This window comes from Crotalus tigris, unplaced genomic scaffold (assembly GCF_016545835.1).
Source record: "Crotalus tigris isolate CLP2741 ecotype Arizona unplaced genomic scaffold, ASM1654583v1 scf7180000018016.4438896, whole genome shotgun sequence".
Taxonomy (NCBI): Eukaryota; Metazoa; Chordata; class Lepidosauria; order Squamata; family Viperidae; genus Crotalus; species Crotalus tigris.
In genome coordinates this window covers 434,167-457,848 of record NW_024096778.1, presented here as the reverse complement: position 1 = coordinate 457,848, position 23,682 = coordinate 434,167, and the positions used below count along the sequence as shown (strand labels likewise).

The 23,682-nt window shown below is 36.3% G+C and overlaps 1 protein-coding gene across 3 annotated transcripts in view; it reads left to right on the top strand.

Moving 5' to 3' along the window:
* Positions 1–23,314, top strand: part of SENP6 (SUMO specific peptidase 6) — a 98,709-nt gene extending 75,395 nt beyond the window's left edge. For 2 of the 3 annotated variants that reach the window (XM_039346622.1, XM_039346623.1), the window contains 6 exons: positions 446–870; positions 4,037–4,140; positions 15,200–15,288; positions 20,027–20,095; positions 20,188–20,338; positions 21,032–23,314. In XM_039346622.1, coding sequence (XP_039202556.1) covers positions 446–870; positions 4,037–4,140; positions 15,200–15,288; positions 20,027–20,095; positions 20,188–20,338; positions 21,032–21,232 — 1,039 coding nt within the window. In that variant the 3' untranslated portion in view covers positions 21,233–23,314. The remainder of the gene's footprint in view (positions 1–445; positions 871–4,036; positions 4,141–15,199; positions 15,289–20,026; positions 20,096–20,187; positions 20,339–21,031) is intronic. The other variant, XR_005557079.1, reaches the window with a different exon arrangement.
* The last annotated feature ends 368 nt before the right edge of the window (positions 23,315–23,682 follow it).

Genomic DNA, 23,682 nt, shown 5'->3' with positions numbered 1-23,682 from the left:
CGCAGGGCCACTTACCGCCTCCAGGGCCCACCACAGATCGCCCAGGCAGCCCAGCAGCGCCATGGCGGCCATGCCCTCTGCCCACGCCCCGCAGCATCAGCTGTGCATGATGGGGCGTGAGGGCAGAGTCTTGTCCACGCTACCTGGCTGCCATGTCCTTGGCTGCGCTACTCCGCGTGGGCCACGCTCGGGGGCGACTCTCCACCAGAGGGACTGCTGGTGAGGAGGGGGTCGCGGGGGGAGGTGAGGCTGGGGCAACAGCACGTGTGCCCACAGAGAGGTCTCTGAGTGCCACCTCTGGCACGCGTGCCATAGGTTCGCCACCATTGAAATATAGCATATCAGGAAGAAGAGGTAGGGGAGCATTGTGAAAACTTATTGGATACTATTAGGACATGTTATGAAAATACCTTTTAAATTCTTTGTTGTTGTTTTTCATTTGCAGTGCACACTGGTTCTTGGCTGTCATCTGTTTTCCAGGTTTGGAGAAACCAATATATGAGGCTAACCCATATTACCAGGAAAATGTATCTACACAGGTTAAGTCTTCCTCTTTAGATCAAGACAGAAGTGCTTCATCTCCTGCATGCCCTGAAATGGATCTCTTACAGCAGTCTCCTCTAACAAGGAAGTTGTTCAGCAAGAAACATATTTCAGAATTAACTGACACAAACACAGATTCAGAGGAGACTGAACTGCTATACTGCAAAAGAAACTCTTCTGAGAAAAGTGGCTTGAAAAAATTAAATCATTTGAACAGTGCTATAGAAGAATTCAGGACTATGGAACCCATATGTCCTAAACATGATCTTAAAACTTCAGAGGCAAATGGAATGCAAAATGAACATAAAATTCATATCCAAGCTAGTGGTATGTAGTCTTGCCTATTCAATTTTATTTTAGTATCAGGAATTTTAAAAAGTACAAAAATGTTATAAAGTACAAAAATGTTATACTTTGGTAACAGGTTGATCAACTTTGTAATTTAGAGCACAATAGGTAGATTGTAGATTAGGCACTTGTGTTATGGGTTTGTATACATCAGTGATGGCGAACCTTTTAGAGACTGAGTGCCCAAACTGCAACCCCAAACCCACTTATGCTTCGTTGAGTGCCGGGTGGGTGTGGCCCATTGGCTGGGTGTGGCCAATTGGTTGGGCATGGCCCACTAGGTGGGCGTGACTGCGATGGTCACGGCAGACTAGGTGGGACTAAAAAGTTCAACCAATCAATTCCAACTTTGCAAGATCTTTTTTTTTCCCATGAGAAGTTGAAATTGACTGAACTTTTTTTTTTTTTTTTTTTCACATGGCAGCGGAGGCCTAAAGCGAAAAGGTTTTATAAAACCCAGCTGAAGGCCTAGGACTGGGGCGACAGCGCATGTGCCCACAGAGAGGGCCCTGAGTGCCGCCTTTGGCACCCATGCCATAGGTTCGCCACCACTGTCCTAGAACCTAATCTTAATCTGAGGTCTGCATTTTACCTCAGTTTCTGTTAATAGTTTTACAATACAATGCAATAACATTGTTGAAATGGACCTTGGAGGTCTCCTAGTCCAACTCCCTGCTCAGGCAGGAAACCCTACACCATTTCAGAGAAATAGTTGTCCAGTCTCTTCTTAAAAACTTTCAGTGTTGGAGGATTCACAACTTCTGGAGGCAAGTTGTTCCAATGATTAATTGTTCTAACCATCAGGAAATTTCTCCTTGGTTCTAGGTTGCTTCTCTTCTTGATTAGTTTTCATCCGTTGCTTCTTGTCCTGCCTTCAGGTGCTTTGGAGAATAGCTTGACTCCCTCTTCTTTGTGGCAACCCTGAGATATTGGAACACTGCTGTCATGTCACTCCTAGTCCTTCTTTTCATTAAACTAGACCAGGGTTCAACCTTGGTAACTTTAAGACTTGTGGATTTCAACTCCCAGAATTCCTCAGCCAGCTTTGCTGGCTGAGGAATTCTGGGAGTTGAAGTCCACAAGTCTTAAAGTTGCCAAGGTTGAGAACCCCTGAACTAGACATACCCAATTTCAGCAGCCGTCCTTTATATGTTTTAGCCTCCATTGCCCTGATCATCTTTGTTGCTCTTCTCTGCACTCTTTCTAGAATCTCAACACCTTTTTTACATTATAGTGACCGAAACCTGATGCAATATTCCAAGTGTGGCCTTAGCAAGGCGTTATAAAGTGGTATTAATACTTCACGTGATCTTAATTCTATCCCTCTGTTAATGGATAGACTAGAACTATGTTGGCTTTTTTGGCAGTGCAGCACACTGTTGGCTCATATTTAAGTGATTGTCCACTAGCACTCCGAGATCCCTCTCACGGTTACTACTACTATTGAGCGAGGTACCACCTATACTATACCTGTGCATTTGGTTTTTCTTGCCTAAATGTAGAACCTTACTTTTTTCACCATTGAATTTCATTTTGTTAGATAGCACCCAATGTTCAAGTCTGTCAAGATCTTTCTGTATCTTAAGCCTATCTTCTGGAGTGTTGGCTATTCCTGCCAGCTTGCTGTCATCTACAAATTTGATGAGTTCCCCAACTATCCCTTCATCCAAATCATTGATGAAGATGTTGAAGAGTACTGGGCCTAAAATAGAACCTTGAGGTACCCACTGCATATTTCCCTCCATGTAGTTGCAGTTCCATTGAGGACCACACATTGAGTGTGGTTGGTCAGTCAGTTTTGAATAAGTTACAGTGGTTGTGAAAAGAATTGCCCATTTTGACTTTTGCTTTGATCTATTTATTTATTAAAAGTGTATACTACCATCCAGCTGGCGTGACTTTCTTTAAGCAATCTCCTTTTTTCTTTTTTCTTTTTTGCAGTAAATGTAACTGCTTTTTTTTTTAGGTCTACTTGCATCAATGTTCCGGGTTGGTTCAGGCTTCCTTGGAGTGTCATCTTCCTGTCTTAATATCTATGTTCTTTATCATTATTGAGATATTATATGGGGTGGGATAGTACTGTCACCCCCAGTGACTTTTGTCACCAATCTCTCCATTTTTCCCTCCTTCTGCAGTTCTGTTACCTTGACCATAAGGGAATAGATCTGCTTTCTAAGAGCCAGGAATTCATTGCATCATGCATGACTTCTGTCCAGATTCTGTCCAGAATTGTATACATTGATAAAGTTCACAAAACAGCCTCACATCCCTGCAGTTGACTATATGCTTATAGAGTTTTTTAAAGAGTTATTTAGATGGACAATCAGTTCCCTTAATGTATCAGGAAGAGAGAGGGCCTAAAATCCTGACCAACTGGCTTACTGCCAAACTTGTATGGAACCTTAATTTGTAAGTCAGTTTCACTACAATTTATAATAAAATATATGGCAACATGTGGAGGAAAAGTAAAAGCTACTTAGTCTTGATCAATATATGATCATGACCTTGATATATCTTCTTTGGGACTTGGGTATGTCAAGTGTGACATGGAGATTTGTAGATACAAGTAGGACTTGTGTAGGCCAAGTATGTTTTCCAGTTTTCACATTAGAGATGATCAGAGTCAAACCATTCCTGCCTTGGTGCCTGAATTCCATATGTCAATAAGAAGTATACTTGTTCATATGGAAAAAACGTGGAAAATTTTCTCACAATGAATAATCAGAAGACAAGCTACTGCTGTGATCTTTCACATATTGAACTATTTAATATAGTTAGTAATGATAGTGATATCCCTTTTTTTAGAATTGTTTTCTTGAAATATAGAACATTAAGGATGGAATTTATAGGAGTGCTTTTATTTTGATAATTGAAACAGCAGCCTGCTAGCCACTTATATGGGCATTAAGTGCCATAAATAGGAAGACTCCCAAGTTCTCAAATCATGGGTAAGGTGGCTGATGGTAATGTTTAATGAGGAAGTTTTAATTTGTCAAGCCAAACTAAATCCTTTTTAAGAAGAATGATTTATGCTAAGAAATAAACAATATTCCTTTGGAGATTTAACCTTTTTCATAAAGTTATGATAATGTTTCTTTATATTCTTTTCTTTATATCATTTTGTTAATCTTCATGGTGAATACAGATGGTTTACAGAAAATCAGGCTAAACTGTACCGAAAATTCTGCTGACAGCAATAAACTAAATGAAGATGAGCTCATAGATTTTTCAGAAGATCAAGATAACCAGGTAAAACATCTAAAACAACATGGTTAGGTAACTGTTATTTTTGTATACAGAGTAAGCTTTTCCAACAATGTTTTAAAAACAGTGAAAACAAGTAGAATGAGTATAGTAATCATTCTTTGAACAACTTGTTAAAATGATTATGTTTTAAATACCGTTTGTTGTGGCATAGGTAAAATTGAGATTATTTCAATTTGCGAATTTGAGAGACATTAAACAAGCTTCTAATAAGTAGCTGGGTTCAAATATGTTGCTAGGCTGTAACATGATTTGCTTGGTTTGGAGCTCTCGTGTGTATATAGCCATATTAGATAGCCGTAAATATTTTTTTATGCCTTAGTTTGTCATTGGGAAATTTCATGGATTGAAGGCAGGAACTAAATTTACATGGAACAGTTGTGTAAATACAGAACAGAGGTCAGTGTACAAAGATGGGAAAAATTATTAAGAATCCATTGCTTTGAAAAGGCAGGAGAAAAAAGCCTAGGATTTAACCTTTGGTCTGACAAAGACACCCATATAATAATAGGAGGGAGAAGGAGGGAGAGAGTATACAGGTGGTCCTCAGTTTAGGACCGTTTGTTTAATGATTGTTCAAAGCACGGGTGTCAAACTTGCCAAGTCACGTCGCGACATATCGCAACTTTTTTTGCATTGCTGGAATTGGGGTGGACGTGGCCTCCGTATGATGCAACTGGCCCACAGGCCGGCAGTTTGACACCCCTGGTTTAAAGTTATGATGGTGCTGGAAGAAGTGACTTACAAAGACACCTTGCACTTAAAACCATTGCAGCTTCCACGTGGTCATTCAAAATTTGGGCATTTGGTAACAGGCATATGTGTCATAGTTCTGACTAATGAAACACTTCAAAGAACTTACAGGCATTGTTTATCCTAGAAAGACTTTATTACAGTGTAACAGAGTGTTGGCACACCATGGATGGATGCCAAGATCTGAATTTCCCTTCCTTTGAACATAACATTCCAGGCTATTCCTCCTCCCCTTTTTGCAGTCATCATTCACATTTTCCAATCAACCTGGAGGGCAAAGATTCACTTCCATTCCCCACAGTACTTATTTTTCTCCTCCCTCCTCCCCCAACCATCTAAATTAACTCTAAAAATACCAGACAGTTCTGCATATCTTGTCAAAGCAATAATATCCAATATTAGCAGCGTTGACAATATGTTTATGTTGGTTGCAGTGTCCCATTTGCAACCTTCCTAGGGGAGTCCCAACAAGTAAAGTCAGTGGGGAAGCCGGATTCGTTTATTGACTAATTGATTCATTTAATGACCATAGCAAAAAAAGTCATAAAATTGGGCACAACTTACTTGACATCCCCATCACTTAGTGACTGAAATATCAGTCCCAGTTGTGGTAATAAGTAAGTCAAGGACTATTTGTAGTGAGTTACTCAATAAACCATAGTAAAACAAGCTCTAAATTAGCAGGCAAGTGATTTGATCACTCTTTTGAAATAAAATAGTAAGATAACAATTGATATTGTGTTGTATTTTCTTTTATACAGTTCATTGGTGGAAATGTAAGGTGTGTGTGCACGCACGTGCGCATGCAAGCATGCTTAGAATTTTTTAATAGATCTCTGCTGTATGTTCATTAAAAATATTACAGTATTTTCTAACCTCTGCTTTGGATGGCACTTTCATAATCATATTCCCAGTACTATCCACTAGAAGGCAAGCTTTACCCATTTTTCTGATCACAAAAAGTGAGAATCCGTGTGCATTAATCTGCACAAAGACAACAAGAATCTCAGAACCCTTAGTTTTAGTATCTTTTCAGGAAATATAGCAGTGATTTTTGCATGTATTTCCCAAGCGCAGCCAGAAAGCAGATGGCTAAACTGTGTTCACCATTTACAGTTTGTCAATCATATTGGCAACCAGAGAATTACTGCAAAATTTACCATCGTTTTTAAGTATTTGAAGTTACATTTTTTCTTCCTAATAGTTATGTAATGATGCCTTACTGCAGTGTTATGTGTTAATAGATATTTCAGCTGCTCAATTTTATCTGCAAGAATCATTATAATAACGTACAGATAGTGGCAGTAACAGCCCAAAGTCTTCTTGGATTTAGCTGTAATCTATAGTGTATGCTTAAATATTTGGAAAAGGAATTTAGTTGTAAGGAATTTGAATTCATTCTCTCAGTTGCCTTTCTCACAGTTTGGTTTGCTTTCGAAAAAATGTTTCAGTAATTGTACAAAGTTTCATTCTGCAGTATCAAAGTCTGCTAATCAGAATGTATTATACCACTGTTTGCTTTGACCCTTTTAATTTAAAATGGTTAAGAAGTCAAATTTTGTTTCAATATTAATTGTTTTAAATATCAAAGGGTGTAGTTTGGAAGCTCAGAATTTAAGTCAAAAAGTGCTGCAATATCATGGATAGAAAGTCATAATAGTTTGACTCTTTTAATTTTTTAAATTATGTACTTTTTTCTAATGAAATCCAGTAATAGCTAGTTAGATAATAAAAATTTCAAGTCCTTGTAGTTTGAAACACCAGATCCTTTAAAGAAAAATTATATTCAGTAAAATAAAATCCAGCTACCATCTTATACAAATGTAAGCAGAAGGCAGGCTCCGCCTATCATTGCATCTGTAGACTGGAAATTGTGTCATCCAGATCATCAGTTTTTCTCAGTTTGCAAAAAAAAAAAAAGGCTTAAATACATTCTTTGTATATGTACCCTGGTTGCTTTTCTGTATGGTCTTATCTTATGCTCTTCATTACGCACAGGCTTTTAATATTAGGTTATGTTTTAAGGATGTATACCAGGGGCCTTCAAACTTCTGGACTTCAACTCCCAGAATTCCTCAGCCAGCCAGGTTTTTGATTTCAGCTTGAGGCATAATGTTTTGAGAGAATATTTTGAGTTCACAGTATTCCAATGGGAGAAAAAAATCTGTATTAGCCTTTGTTTTCCATTTTCCAGAATTCAAAATATTTTGGGAGTTGTAACCTTGGTAAACAGGAGGATGTGCAGCTAGCTGCTCCTAATTGTCTTTACTCTATGTTCACAAGAGTAGTGGGTGGTAGTCCATACTGAATATTAGTCAACTATTCAAATTACAGATTTGGTGAAAGGCTTGATTTTAAACAAATAAAAAAATAAAAGAAACAATGGGAAAACACATCTTGATCAAGTTTTCTTTTTGACTTTTTTCAGATTATTTATTCAATAAAGCAACTTTTTTTCCTATGCTGATGCTTTTGTTAGTACATAGATGTAGCTGGTAGCAACAAAAGAATCAAATAAAAGTATGCCACTGCTTTTTTGATTGCATAAATAATGTTATTCATGCTGTCAAACAACAGCAGCAGCCTTTTATTTGTTTAATCTTTACAAGAGAACAAACAAGCATGCCAATGTACTCATACCCAAAGCTCAAAAAACTATCCCAAACCACCATAAAATACTTCTCAAATGAATACTATTTCCCCTAAAACAAAGGTTTGTTTGGTTTAGTTTTTGCCAGACATATAGCTGCAATCATCATCTTTCCTCCCAGTAATTTTTCTCCAGCATCATCTGAACCAATCTAAGCTAATAGCAGTTAACTAGGACCTACTATTTTCCTGGCTAGACTGGAAACTGACTGAAAAAGGGACAGCTCAATCATAAGCCATGAAGTAGCCATTGGGACATTCCATATAATGCTATTCAAAGCACCCACATTTTGTTTCATGCTTGGATAAAAACAGCAAATTTGGTTTCACACTTGATTCCCATCCTTCTCAAACCATCAATTTCAGAGTTGGATTGTTTCAAGACAATCCATGTCCCTGCTGTTCTGTATTATATTGATCATGTTAATTTCTACAACAAATGAGCTGACTGATGAAATAAATGAGCAATGTTGACTTATAGCCGGTGTTTTAATTAGAAAAACTCATTCTTCTGTAAGGAAGAAATCATTTTTTGGGCTGCTGCAAGAATTATTTTATAATCATATTTATGTGTAGCTCCAAACGATAGATGTAAGCCACCCAGAATTGTTTTGGAATTGGGTACCCTCCAAGTCCAAATAATTAAAAGAAATAATTGATACTTTTATGATCCAAAGAGAAGAGGGCTAATTCAGATGCTTTTTGCCACTCTGAGGAGAAAATATGAAATGGCTGTGGAGTTTGCATACATGCTTTCTAACTGCTGAAAAAGAGTGAAAGACTGTTGGAAACTGAGGTCTCTTTAAGATTTTACAGAATTGTAAAGTTAAGACTGTGCTATGATATAATTTTTAAATTAGAGTTTAATCATGTATATGAAGAAATATGCATTTGGATAAGCCCTGATTTCAGGCTTAGTTTTCAGTGTGTAAACTGAGAATGTCCCCAAAGACTTCTTTAAATTGCTTGGTAGAATCCTATGTGTATTGGGAGATGGCATTTCAGCAGAGTGTTTGAGTACCTTAAATGAACTTCTGTCTTATTTTTTTTAACATCAAAAAGCAAAAACATTTTTAAAATAGCTGTTTCTACTAATGACATAATTATTTACGTGGTAAGAAATTCATTATGGAAATTAAAGGCTGATCAATTTTTGATAGCTGTTATTGTCACAGTTATTAACAGTATTTTTTTTTTTTTTTTTTTATTAAAAGTTTTATAAATTTTACAAAAAAAAACAAGAACAATACAGAACAAAAAACAACATATACAAAAGAAAAAAAAATTAAACAATACATATAAAAAAAAACCCCCCACCCCACACCCCTCCCAAAAACCCTCCCTTCCCCCCCCCTGAGCTTCCCAGAGCAGAATATAGGCTTAAGAAATAATAATAAAAAAAAAAAAAAATAAAAATAAAAATTAAATTAAAAACTTTATATTTATATATATAAAAAAGATATCTATAATATATATAAAAATAAAACTTATGAAAAAGCTATATAATATTTTTGTATACCCAATCTAAATTGTATAAATTTTATCCATTTGTCCCAGATAGCAAAAAACTTCTCTTGCGTTTGTTGCTTTAAGAAAGCCGAAATCTTTGCCATTTCTGCCAGATAAGCTACTTTAAAAAACCATTCCTGCAATGTAGGCAAAGATTCCTTCTTCCAATATTGTCCAATTAACAGCCTCGCGGCTGTGATCAAGTTTAACATCAATACAACCTCCTTTGTATCACAATCTGTAACAATACCTAACAAAAATAATTGCGGAGTAAATTTTACCCTCCTTCTAAAAATTCTCTGGATATTCCACCATATTTTGATCCAAAATGCTTTTATCTCTCTACATGACCACCAAATATGATAATAGGAAGCCTCCTTATAACCACATCTCCAACATTTAGGTTGCACGTCAGGGTACATGTAAGACATTTTTTGTGGATCAAGGTGCCATCTATAAAACATTTTATAAAAATTCTCCCTTAGATTCTGTGCTTGAGTAAATTTGACATTTCTCACCCAAATAGTTTCCCAGGTGTCCAATGAAACTGGCTCACCAAAGTTCTGCGCCCATCTAATCATACAATCTTTAATTAGTTCCGTTTCTGAGTCCAATTCAACTAAAACCCCATAAATTCTCTTAATGTGGGTTTGTCTTTGATCCTTCAGTTGCTTAATAAGATTTTCATCTTCTCTAAGAAAACCCACCTTACAATCCATCTTCCATCTATCTAGTAGTTGCCTATATTGGAACCAAGAATAAGTAAAATTTTCTTGTGCTAATTCTTCCCGTGATTTTAATTGCCAGTTTTGTCCATCCCATTTAAGTAACTGTCTATAAGACACCATATCCATTTTAACCCCTCTTTTTATTCCTTCTATCGCATGCCAAGGTATAGCCCATAATGGTACTTTAAAATCACTTTTATAATATTTTCTCCAAATCCTAAGTAAAGAAATTCTTAAAATATGAGATTTAAAAGCCCAATCTATTTTTTTATTAAATATTAAATAGGCATGCCACCCATAAAGTAAATCCCATCCCTCTAGATAAAGTATCTCAGAATTTGTCAAATTTACCCAGTCACTAATTAATGTTAAAACCACCGCATCATAATATAATTTCAAATTTGGTACCTTGAGTCCGCCCCTCTCACGGAAGTCTTGCATAATTTTGAACTTAACCCTTGGTTTTTTCCCTGCCCAAATAAATTTATTGAGACCCTTCTGCCACTCATTTAAATTAATCTCATTTTTCAAAATTGGTAACATTTGAAACAAAAAAAGAAACTTGGGTAGAATATTCATTTTTATCACTGCAATTCTTCCCATTAGGGATAATTGCAGCTTTTCCCAATTCTTCAAGTCTTTCTGTACCCCGACCCACAACCTTTCATAATTATTTTTAAATAGTTTTGCATTAGAAACAGACAGCATCACCCCCAAATATTTTACCTTATTAACAATCTCAAAACCCGTCGAGTTAACCAAAATCTGCTTCTCCTGACTCGACAAATTTTTAGGTAAAATTTTAGTCTTATTTACATTAATCTTAAAACCCGAGACCAAACCATAATGGTGAATCAACTGTAATAAGTTTACTACAGAATAATCAGGTTGCGACAAAGTAACAACCAAGTCATCCGCAAAAGCTCTCAACTTATATTCTTTTTTATTAACATATATTCCTTTAATTTCCTGAGACTCTCGAATTTTAATCAATAATATTTCCAATGTTAAAACAAACAACAATGGCGATAAAGGACACCCCTGTCTAGTACCTTTCTCTATTGTGAAAACCTCCGACAAACCTCCATTAACAATAAGTTGTGCTGTTTGTTTTTGATATATTACCTTAAGGGCTTGTAATATGTTTTCACCAAAATTCATTTCTTCCATTACTCTTAGCATAAAATGCCAATTCAGTTGGTCAAATGCTTTTTCAGCATCTAAAAATATGAGCCCTGCAGGAACTTGGTTGTTCTTATCTAAGTATTCTAATAAGTTAATAATTTGTCTAACATTGTTTTTCATATACCTTCCTGTTATAAACCCTGATTGATCTTTATGCACAAGATGATGCACCACCCTCATAAGCCTATTTACCAAAATTTTTACAAATATCTTATAATCCACGTTTAAAAGAGATATAGGCCTATAATTTTTTGGTAAAGTAAGATCTTGATCCTCCTTTGGAATCAATGATATAAAAGCACTACGCCATGAAGGAGGAATCTCTAAACCCTGTAAGATACCATTAAAAAGATCATTTAATGGTTGAATCATCTCCTCCATTAAAGCTTTATAATAAACAGCTGTTAACCCATCCGTACCCGGTGCTTTCCCTAATTTCAATTGTTGAATTGCTGAGGCGATTTCCTCCTTAGTAATTAAACCATTAATTTCATATTTCTGATCCTCAGTCAGTTTAGGAAAACTTGCCTCAGCTAAATATTTATTTATATCTAACAGTTGTACATTAGTAGATTTGTATAGGTTTTGATAATAATCCAAAAAAGATTTTTTAATTAATTCCTTCTGAGAAACTAGTTTACCCTTATAATTTATTTTCTCTATTATTCTCAGTCTCTGTTTCTTTCTTAATTGATAAGCCAACCATCTCCCCGGCTTATTAGCATTACAAAATGTATTTTGTTTCATAAATAATAAATTGGTTGCAGCTTGATCTGCTATCAACATATTAAATTGTGACCTTAATAACTTTACAGATTCTTTAGTACTTTCATCAGAAGGATTTAGAATCAAAGCCCTTTCTTTTAGTTTAATTTCATCTTCAAGTTCTCTACGTTTCTGAGTCTGATTTCGCTTATAAAAATTATTCATTTTTATCAAAACACCGCGCATAAATGCTTTACCTGCATCCCATACCATTGACATTGAAGTCCCCTTATACATATTCAAAGCAAAATAGTCCTTTAAACACTCCTTTAGTTTTTGAACATTCTTCTCTTGTCTAAACAAATTTTCATTAACTCTCCAGGATCTTCTTTCCTCTTTCTCTTGAATCAACTCCATCCAAACTGGACTATGATCCGTCAGTGATCTAGGAAAAATCTTTACATTCTTTACTTTATTATACAAATCCGTGGTAATCAAGAAAAAGTCAATTCTTGAAAAAGATTGGTGTCTGTCAGAAAAAAAAGTAAAGTCTCTCTCCTCTTGATTACGTTCCCGCCAATAGTCCCTTAATTCCCAGTCTTCTTTCATATCAAAAAAGGCTTTAGGTAGCCTTGCTTGTTTAAGAAAAGGAGAGGAACCTTTCTTATCCCTTTGTGTATCTAAGACACCATTCCAATCACCCATTAATACCACCGATCTATAATCAAGCAAAGTTATTTTTTGGTGTAACTGTTTATAAAATTGTTCCTGTTGTTGATTTGGAGCATAAAGTCCAACTATAAGTACTTTCTTACCATAAATACCAAGTTCAATCATCACATATCTCCCCTGGGGATCTGATTCTACCAGACAAGCTGGCAGGTTTTGTTTGACATATATAACAACTCCCCCTTTCTTCCCAGGTGCAGGAGATATAAAATGAGATCCCAAACGAGCATTAACTAAATATTTCTGATCTTTAAGTAGAATATGAGTTTCCTGTAAACAAATAACATCATTGGTATGTTGTTTCAAATAATAAAAGATTTTTTTCCGTTTCTGAGGAGAATTCAATCCATTAACATTCCAGGTCAAAAACTTTGCCATCTCCCTTGGCACGCAGCCTGGAGAAGACACCATCAAACTCTGACAGAGCTGCGTGTGTTGCATAACTCTTGGGTCTTGCTCCTCCCACCGGCGGTGATGCACTTCCAGGAGAATTCTCTTTGGGCTCTTTTTTACGTTGCTCTTTCTCTTTACGCTTATAAGCTGCACGAGTCATCCTCTGCTCTTTAGCCTCCGTTTGGCGTTGCTTTGCCACTTCTATCATCCCTGCGGAAACCAAATCTAGTGCCTCAGATTGCTGCTCAGGTTCCTTAGCACTCAAAGATTTCCGACCAGATGAAGTTGAGCCTGCACTCAGGACCGAAGTATAGAAATCTCTAGCTTTGTCAACTGTGTTCAATCTGTAACGTGTCCCAGCATGGCTCAAAACGATACCCATCGGAATTTCCCATCTGAATGGCATCGATCTAGCTTTAAGCTCATTGGTTAAAAAAGCAAAGTCTTTCCTACTTCTTAAAATTTTAGATGGGATTTCCTTTAGAATGATGACATCTTGGGCGGCAATCTGAAATCTTTTGTTGTAAAAAGCTTGTATAATCTCATTCCGCAGGGACTTCTTTGTAAAGTAAATCACCACATCTCTGGGCAAATTCTTCTGCTTAGCAATCCAGGAGTTGAGTCTATAAATTTTTTCTACTTCTCTCTGTAATTCTCCTTTATCCATATCCAAAGCCAGCGCCAGATCACTAAGAACCACCTCCATCAAATCTTGATTCATATCTTCCTTGAGGCCTCTAATCCTCAGAGCATACTCCATTTGTCTGTATTGAAACATCAAAATATCTTCTTGTGAGGAGTCCACCTTCCTTTCCACGTCTTGAATTTTGTCATCTAAAGAGTCAACTTTGTCTTCCACTTCCTCAAGCCTTGCATCGAGCTTAACCACCACAGTAGCCAAACCTGAAACAGCTGCCAGTATATCTTGTCGTAATTCATTATTATTTTCTTGCAATTTAGACTTTATCCCCGTTATCTCTTCTTTGAGATCAGATTTAATTTCTGATTTAATCTGTGAAACAAATTGAGTCATTTCCTCTCTCATTTGAACTACAATCTCTCCCATTATGCCTCTAACCTCTTGCACTGAAAGTCCAGGTAGAGGAGGGGAGGGTGGTGGCTGAGCCGGTGGTGCATGTTTAGATTGTTGTTGTAGCTGTGCAGTGGAAGTTATAGGAGAAGAAATAACCTTGGGTACTGAGGAAGGCTGCTGCCTCTTTGAAGCCATTTTTAAAAAGCACAATTATCACTTCCCTTTCCCCTCCAGCCAAAAAGGGAGGAGGAAAAAAAGAAAAAAAGAATTTTTAAAAAGAGACAAACTATAATCATTAAAAGTCCAGAATAAATCCCAAGAATAAGTAATAAAAGAGCAAACAATTCAAAAAAAAAATTCTAAGCCAAAAGCAAAAGCAAAAGCAAAAAACAATCCTTAAAAAGGGAAAGTAAAACAAAAGAGAAAGGAAAAAAAAACTCCGACACTTTCAAAACGCCATCTTAAGTCCTTTCACTAGTATAACAAAGAAAAGGAGGAAAAATAGTAAAAATCAAAAGATAAAAAAATAAACACCTAAAATATAAGAAAAAGTCCTTTAAACTGCTCCGTCCGTTTAAAAATTACTCACCAAAATGCTGTAAACACGGAGATAGAAGCGGCGGTTTCTTTTGCTTCCAAGGAAGCAAAAACAGCTGGGAGGCGGAGATCAGCAAGAGCTCCGAGGGAACACTCCTTTCACCCCCTCTAGAAATAAATCCAGAGGGGGTTCAGGGGTTCTACCTCTACTCTTGCGTTCTCTATCCCTTCCCTTTGCCCGGGAAGGGATTTCCGAGCCGCGGGCCAGCTGATGCGCGCTGCGCTCCGCGGCTCTGACACTTCCCCAGCTGGACGGCTAAAAGCTAGCCGCCATCGCCGTCGCCTCCCACCGGAAGCTCAGTTATTAACAGTATTAAGACAAGTTAGAAGATGACAAATATTTTGGGTTACATTTATACTATTTAATAATGCTCCAATATAGCTTTTTGAGAAATGGAGAGTAAGCAGATACCAGGCTTGCAGAATCTACTTTATTTATATTAGCGATTTGAGGTTCATCTCCCAGAGCAGATGCAAAGGACATGAATGAAATATAAATTCAGAAATTTGTTATAAATAACATCTCAGAAGTACATGAAGATTACAGTACTTTTACATACAGATATCCATTCCTGATTACCCAGAACCTTTTCAATCGCAAAAGCATATTTGGAGGGTAGAATAGTAAAACATGTAATTGCTACTATTGATAAAGTTTGGGGAAGCTGAATTTCTGCCTATGTACTTCAGATCATGTAGCAGATCCCTATTTTTCTCATAACTCTGATTTCAGACATTATATTAAAATAGTTTTTTTTTCTAGGACAATAGTAGCGATGATGATGGTCTTGCTGATGATAACTGTAATTCAGAATTAGGACAATGGCATCTAAAGCCGACCATATGCAAACAGTAAGTTTTAAAGTAAGATATTTATAACTTGTATACATCGTCAGGTAAGCTGTAAAGATGAAATGCCATCTTGAAAATCATTACAAGTTTTGCTCCCAAACTGTTTGTCATTTTAAAATTCTTTTTAATTTACTTTTATGTTACAGGTAGTTCTTGACTTACACCCAAAAAATTTATGTTGCTAAGTGAGACATTTGTTGAGTGAGTTTTGCCCCATTTTACGATCTTTCTTGCCACAATTAAGTGAATCACTACAGTTGTCAAGTTAGTATCACAGTTGTTAAGTGAATCTGGTTTCCCCATTGACTTTGCTTGTCAGAAGGTTACAAAGGTGATCACATGACCCCAGGGACACTGCAACCGTCATAAATATGTGTCAGTTGCCAAGCATCTGAATTTTGATCATGTGATCATGGGGAAACGGCACTGATTGTAAGTGTGAAAAATGGTCATAAGACACTATTTTCAGTGCCGTTGTAATTTCAAACGGTCACTAAATGAACTATTATAAGTAGAGGACTACCTGTATTGTTAGCTTTCAAAATCCTTTTGGAATATTAGTCTGAAGGGGAAACTGAATCAAGTATTTGTTCCATCTGTTTTCCTTGACAGAAAACCTTCACTAAATCTTGTGCTTCAGTAGAGAAGCTTGGATCCAATTGTAGTCTTCTGAGGAATAATAATCTAATTCTCTGGCAACTTTGATCAGCTGTGTCCATTTTAAATTCATCAAATGGAACTAAATTCAGAAAAACAGACATAATTGATAATTATTATTTGATAAGACATGAATTCTGTTTGTCGTAAGACTATTGTCTTTAAGCTAGACCTTGGCCCAAGTTGATTCTGAGAAGTGGTTGTTCAGTATTTTGCTCTCTGGCTGAGATCTAAGAATGGCTGATCCATTCCTGACAGTCAGAACAATTAATCAGTGGAACAACCTGCCTCCAGAAGTTGTGAATGCTCCAACACTGGAAGTTTTTAAGAAGAGACTGGACAACCATTTGTCTGAAATGGTATATCCTGCAGGGGGTTGGACTAGAAGACCTCCAAGGTCCCTTCCAACTCTGTTATTACTATTACTATTATTATTTATTAGATCAGATGCCAGCTTTTCTTTGAAAAGGGGAAAATTGTTTTAAGTATCCCAACATTTTACCTCAAAGCTATTTGTGTTGCTTTTCTGTTTTCCATTCAATTGTGTTTGATTCTCAAAGACCGCCTGGACAAGTCCATGCAGTTTCCTTGGCAAGGTTTTTCAGAAGAGGTTTGCTGTTGCTTGTTTCCCTGAACTGAGAAAACCATTTGCCTAAGGTCAGCCGCTGGCCTTGTGTCTAAATGGGGACTAGAACTCATAGTCTCCTGTTTTCCAGTCTGATGCCTTAACTACTACATCAAACTGGCTGTCACTTTAATGTTTTTTATGTTGTCATCAGTTTCTTATTTTTTTTTTTTTTTTTGTAATAGGAAGTTTTAATTATCATTAGAACTGCATCCTTATATCCAGGTAGTTCCCTGACTGAGAAAAGAAGAACATTGCTGTTAAAAGTTTTGAATAGATCAAAAATAACTGGGTGTAGAACAGAGTATATTTCTGAAGCCTTTTTTCCAAATTCCATTTAGTGAAATCCTTTAGGTATTATAATTTGCAAGTTAAAATTGCATCTGTCCTCCTGGAATAATGTGGAAAAACAATTGATTCATTTGTCTATATTATTTCATATCACAGCTGTGCATATTTTTTAAAATGGCTTAAAGAAGTGCCTCAGAATTTGTGTTTTAAGTAGCATCTCTCTGCTACTTAGTAAAATAGCTATATCTTGTTTACAGATTTCCCTGTAAGTCTGAATAAAAATGTTAGTACTTAAAGAATGGTATTAGACATATTTTAATCAAGCAACTCATTTAAGCAATCATGTAGTTAATTTTTTCAGTCTTGCAAAAATTCCACAAGAATTGTTTGAAACATACATAGCCCTGTCTGTAGTACTATTCTAAGCATTAATTTTCAAATATTGTATAGAATGCAGGTTAAGAGACTGACTCATAATATTGAACTATTTTTTTCCTTTGTGAAGAGCTCAATAAATAGTCATAAGCTGTAACAGAGTCTCTTGCTCAACCTATAGGGAAGGATGTTAAATGTAGGTTTATCTAATTTAGTCATCAGTCCAAATATCACTGAACAAATAAAAAAACTTGTTTTTAAAATCTCACAGGTTCCAAAAATGTGTAGTACAGGTAATCCCCGAGTTACAAGCATTCACTTAACCCTCATTAAAAGTTATATGATGAGCACCTCCTAGTGCTTATGAGCAAGTCCCGAAATTACAAATGTTGCCATACCATGGCGGTCGTTCACCCTTACAAGTGGCCACAGTGGTAGGGCAACATTCACCCTGGTTATTACCTCCCTTCCCACCCCCGGCCTGCATCTCCCTAGGTACCATGCCTTCAATACTCACCCTGCGAAGATAGAGATCCTTCAGTTTCTTGGCTGCTCCAGGCCTTCGGTGTGTTCACAGAGAATAGAGGTCTAAAGTAATGCAGGATCATGTGAGATCAGTGTCACGAGATCTTATGCTACTGATCTCTCATGATCTCGTGGTACTTTAGGCCTCTGTTCTCTGCAACAGAGAACAGAACCGAAGCCGGGGGATGCTTCTGCAGCCCTCTGGAAGGTGAAACTTTTCCAGGCCATTGCTGCCCGGATCTGAGGGCAGGGAAGGCTTCTTTTCCAGGCTGCTTCTGCTCAGAAATGGGCCTCCGGAGGGCCACAGAAGCGTCCCCGGCCTCAGATCCAGGCAGCACCGGTCTGGAAAAGGCCTCTGGTGGCCAGATCCAGCCTCTGGAGGCGTTCCCCAGCCTCATCTGGGCGGCAGCAGGAACCACAGCAGAGAAAAGACAGATCTTTTCAAGTTGAGTCCAGTGCAGCAGGAAGAGAGGGGGAAACATGAGGAATCTTAGTGGGTCGGGGAGGCCTTGGGGTCCTGGTCCATCACTAGGCCCTCCATCACTAGGCCCACCCTGAGATACCTCATGTGCACTTAACGAGCCGCGTGTATCTTAATGAGCAAGGGAGTGATCTCAGTTGAGGTATGAGATTCCATCCCACAAGTTTTCGAGTCACAAGGGGAATGGGCAGGCTCCATTACACTTGTAACTCGAGGACTACCAGTATTTCAGAGCAGCGTTAAGTGTACCCATTTTTGTTCTGTTTAGACCTGTTTTTATAACAAAGGTTCCTACTTAGTATTGTATTTAATCAAAGAAACACCTAGAAACAAATAAAGATATAACTAGTAGCCAGCATGGGTTTGTTAAAAACCGATCATGCCAAACCCTTCTTTGATAAAGTGACTAAATTAGTAGACCAGCAAAATGCTGTGGACATAGTATATTTAGACTTCAGCAAGGCATTTGACAAAGTAGACCACAACCTACTTCTTGGTAAGCTAGAAAAATGTGGGATAGACAGCATCACCAACAGATGGATTTGTAACTGGCTGACAAACCATACTCAATGAACAGTCCTAAATGGTACTACATCTACATGGAGGGAAGTAAGCATTGGGGTATCACAAGGTTCTGTCTTAGGCCCAGTACTCTTCAATATCTTCATAAATGACTTAGATGAGGGAGTAGAAGGGGATTTCATCAAATTTGCAGATAACACTAAACTGGCAGGAATAGCCAACATCCCAGAAGATAAGCTCAGAATCCAAAAAGATCTTGACAGACTTGAACAATGGGTCCTGTTCAACAAAATTATATTTAATGTGGAGAAAAGCAAGGTTTTATACCTGAGCAGGAAAAACCAAAGGTACAAATACAGATTAGCCAAAATCTGGCTGAAAAACAGTAACTGTGGGAGGGACCTTGGAATCCTAGTGGACGATCACTTAAGCATGCGGCAACAGTGTGCGGCAGCAGCCAAAAAAGCTAATACAATCCTTGGTTGTATAAACAGAGGCATAGAATCAAAATCACGTGAAGTATTAGTACCTCTTTATAAAGCCTTAGTAAGGCCACATCCAGAATACTGCATCCAGTTTTGGTCACCACATTATAAAAAGATTTTGAGACTTTGGAAAAAAAATGCAAAGAAGAGCAAGATAATAAAAGGCCTGGAGACTAAAACATATGAAGAACAGTTGCAGGATTTGGGAATGGTCAGTCTAGAGAAAAAAAGGACTAGGGGTGATATGATAGCAGTATTCCAGTATTGGAGAGGCTGCCACGAGGAGGAGGAGGAGGGGGTCAACTTGTTTTCCAAAGCACCAGAAGGCAAGACAAGAAACAACAACGGATGGAAGCTAATCAAGGAGAGAAGTAACCTGGAATTAAGAGAAACCTCCTAACAGTGAGGACAATTAACCAGTGGAACAGCTTGCCTTCAGGCATTGTGGGTGCTTCATCACTCGAGGTTTTTAAGAAGAGACTGGACAGCCACTTGTCTGAAATGATATAGGGACTCCTGCTTGAGCAGGGGGCTGGACTAGAAGACCTCCAAGATCCCTTCCAGCTCTATTCTGATTGATTGATCGATTGATTGAAAGACTAAATCTAGTTATAGTTCACCATTCAATTTTTGTAGACTTGATATTTGGATGAAAACAAAATTGAATACCATATTTTATTCATAATGTGAACAGAAAAAGGTTCTTCATATCTGTAACCAAAATGATTTAATGTGAGAGTATAGTAAAGAAGTGAAAACATACTGTATCTTTTTTAGGCCTTGCATTCTGCTCATGGATTCACTAAGAGGCCCTTCTCGATCAAATGTTGTCAGAACACTAAGGGAGTAAGTAATTTAGTCTTTATAATATTAAACTATCTTCCATATTGCAATACTCAATACAAATGGTCTTCTGGTGCTTGATATTTGTGTTGCAGGTATTTGGAAGTGGAATGGGAAGTAAGGAAAGGAAGCAGACGAAGTTTCTCCAGAGATGTCATGAAAGGCTCAAATCCCAAAGTGCCACAACAGAACAATTTCAGCGATTGTGGAGTTTATGTTTTACAGTATGTGGAGAGCTTTTTTGAGGTGAATCTTTTGGTCCTTCAAATGTTATATTATGATTTTTGTTCTAAGTTATTTAATTTAGTTTCAATATTTCATTCATTTTACATAATTTATATCTTACATCGTTTTAAAAATGATAAAGTAATTGTTAAAATTACACAAACACACACACACACACATAATTAGCACAGTATAAACTGTGAATAAAATAAATACAGTAATGTCTGTCCAGACAGTGAAAGAGTTTTGATTTATTACGACTGATTTGTACTATTTAAACAATAGAATTGTACAGATGCATTCTTAGATGAATTCTCTATTTGTTTCATGCTTTGCCTATTGCTTCTGGAGAAGGCAAATTGTGTTTGGGGATGTGGAATGACTTAAAAGTTTATTTTCTAGAATTGAGTTCCTAGAAGGGTAGGAAGGTAATCCCCAGAAAGGGAGAAAAGTGTGAAAATATTTGTGGGAAGATTTCTTAGCAGTCTTGACTGTTGAGTAAGACTATTATGAAATGCTGATGATGGATAGAGCTGGATCCACAGAAAAGCGCATCATTGAAACTTTTAAAATGTGCATGAAGGATTGGGAAAAGTTTCAAATGTAACATTGACAAGATTTTTAACTCCTAAAGTTGTAGTACTTTGTACAATGTTATTATGTAGAAATTTCATGTAGACACTATTGTAAGCCTATCTGTTTGGTTTCTCCTAGACTCCTATTCTAAGCTTTGAACTGCCAATGAATCTAACAGACTGGTTTCCACGTCCAAGAATGAAAACAAAACGAGAAGAAATAAAAAACATAATCCTGAATCTACAAGAACAGCAAAACAAAGAAAAGAAGGGGCAGAAAGACACTAATCTAACAGATAAATATTTTCAGGAAAGAACAGAACAATTTATCAGCAGCTGAATCTTTTGTCATTTGTTAACCATACATCAATTTTTTTTAAAAAAAAAAGGGAAAAAAAACACCTTGAAATTTACTTGTCTCTACCAAAACAAAGGACTTCTAGTATTATCAGTAAGTAAACTTACTGTTGAGGGGTGTAAATCCAATTCCCCCAGTGTATTAAGTAGAATAATCTGTATATATGTTGATTAGGCCAACTTTTTTCAACCTTTGTAATTATGTTTTTCACTACTTAGGAAACCTTTGTTATGTGTTTCTGTTTATAGAACTTAATAGCAAATTCTAGACACAAAACAAATAAAATAAAATATTTATAGGATAATTTGGTTAACTTTTTCTGTGTTAAGTAAAATTATTCAATATTTCCCAGTAAGACTTCTATATTGCATGGGGAATGCTTATGTAGAAAGATAATCAAATTCATATTTTAATTTACAATTGCCATTACAAGATGTTCTGCTTCAGAAATGTGCAAAAAAAAATGTGGCTAAGTGCATTGTGTTTCCAAGGTGAGTGGTTTGCATTTAAAAATCCAAGTGCAAGCAATACAAGATTCAGCAAGAAATGCTTCAGATACTGGGAAAAGTAATTCACAAATACTTGGGAAATGCTGCTTTCTGATTGCAAGTCTTACTCGAGCAGTATTTATAATAGAGTCTCAAAGATTGGCTTGAGTAGTACTTTAGATCCTCCTTCATTACTTTATGTGGTTCCTGAATGTTGTTTAAATGTATTTTCACAATCCTTTCATTATAAAATTGTATTTTTGGTAAATGTAGCAGCAAATTGCCCACCTTAAATTTTCTGTCAGAATTCTGAATGTTGCATTCATATGTGCTTTATCTATCCGAAATTTTTTTAATGTATGAGTACTATTTTTTGTAACACACAGAAAAACCAAAATATTGCTAGACATCATTGCTTGCTTGCTTCTTACTTAAACTAGAAGTCTCTAAGGATTCTAAGTCACCTTGTTGGCATTATTTCCATGATGTAATTTGATTTTTAAATTGTGTAAAAAGACAATAGCTTTCTTATACCAACCTCTGAAAATCCAAAAGGAAGCAACTAGGTCTTACTACATTTTAAAAATACTCACAAGATATTGTCCTCAAATGAGGGAACTGAAACACTTTTGCAAATATGTTTGTCGAATAATGCCTTTGTTAAAAAGAAATTCTTCTTTTTGGGAAGGAGGATACCTTTGATGTAATGAAAAATATTGTAGATGAAACAGGCAATACTGCCATTGCAACATACAATCCTTTTCAGCCTCTTCACAGTAGAATATTCTGTGTAGAAAGAATATTTGCACCCAATTTTTACTATTACTATGTTGCTGTCATCACAATAGTCATGTTTTCTACAGGATCAGAGATCGCTTTGTCCAAAGAAAAATTCTGAAGATTACATCGCTTTGGTCTGCTGCTCTGAATTCACCTTGTTTAAATCCTGTAGACCTCAATGTAACAATAATAGGATAGTAACTTAGTGGCAAAGCTTTCCATGTTTTCCTCCGTAAATTATTTTTAATAGATGCACAATAATAGGGTTCTCATGACACTGTCAGTATTAAAACAAATGAATTGGGATTATTTGTTCCAACAAATTAACGTAAAATCAATTCTTGGTCCTAGAAAAGAAAGAGAAACATTTATTCTACATTTTCCAGTCTATGTTTAAAATTAGTCAGAGTAGCAGTAGAAAAGAGAAGCAAGAATAAACAAGGGGTTGACAACAAATGTAATTTACTTATTTTGATTTTTTTTTTTTTAGTGTTACTTGAACACATTGTAGGGAAATTTTAATAGCAAAATGCACATTCTTGTGCAAGATTATTTGTTGCAATATTTGGACTTATATGAAATTAGATTTTGCTTTTGTTTTCAATAGGTTGTGGCCTATCCTAGTTTTTATTTGTTTGGTTCTGTTCCTGAGAATGGCCTGGAGTTGTATTCCTTTTCAAGATGTGAAGAAAGCAATGTTTCTCTCTTAATGTTATGGTAAAGGATCATTCATGCAGCAAGCTGATAAACATGTTGACAAAAGATTTATTTTTTTAATAAAACATTGAAAACAATCGAAATGACCATGAGTATTTGTAATGCATATTGTTTAGGTAAATATAGATGTGTTCTTAGTAACAGTCTTTAAAAATAATGTATCCATTGGAAATTAATTCATGTTAGTTAGATTGTTCTAGAGCACTGTCTTTTCTTCTCATTTTAAAATTTACCTATAGTAGAATACATTCATTATAAAATTTGTAAAGGATAATTTTAAATTTAAAAACAATGGGCTGTTTTTTTCCAATACCTTCAGATTTCACCTCTTTCTTCCATCTTTCCTTTTTTGCAATTTTATACAAGCTTGTTTGGGAAAAAGGTTTGCTAAATATCAGTAAGCCTTACTTCTGAATAGATTCATTCAACAGCATTCTTGCTTAAAAG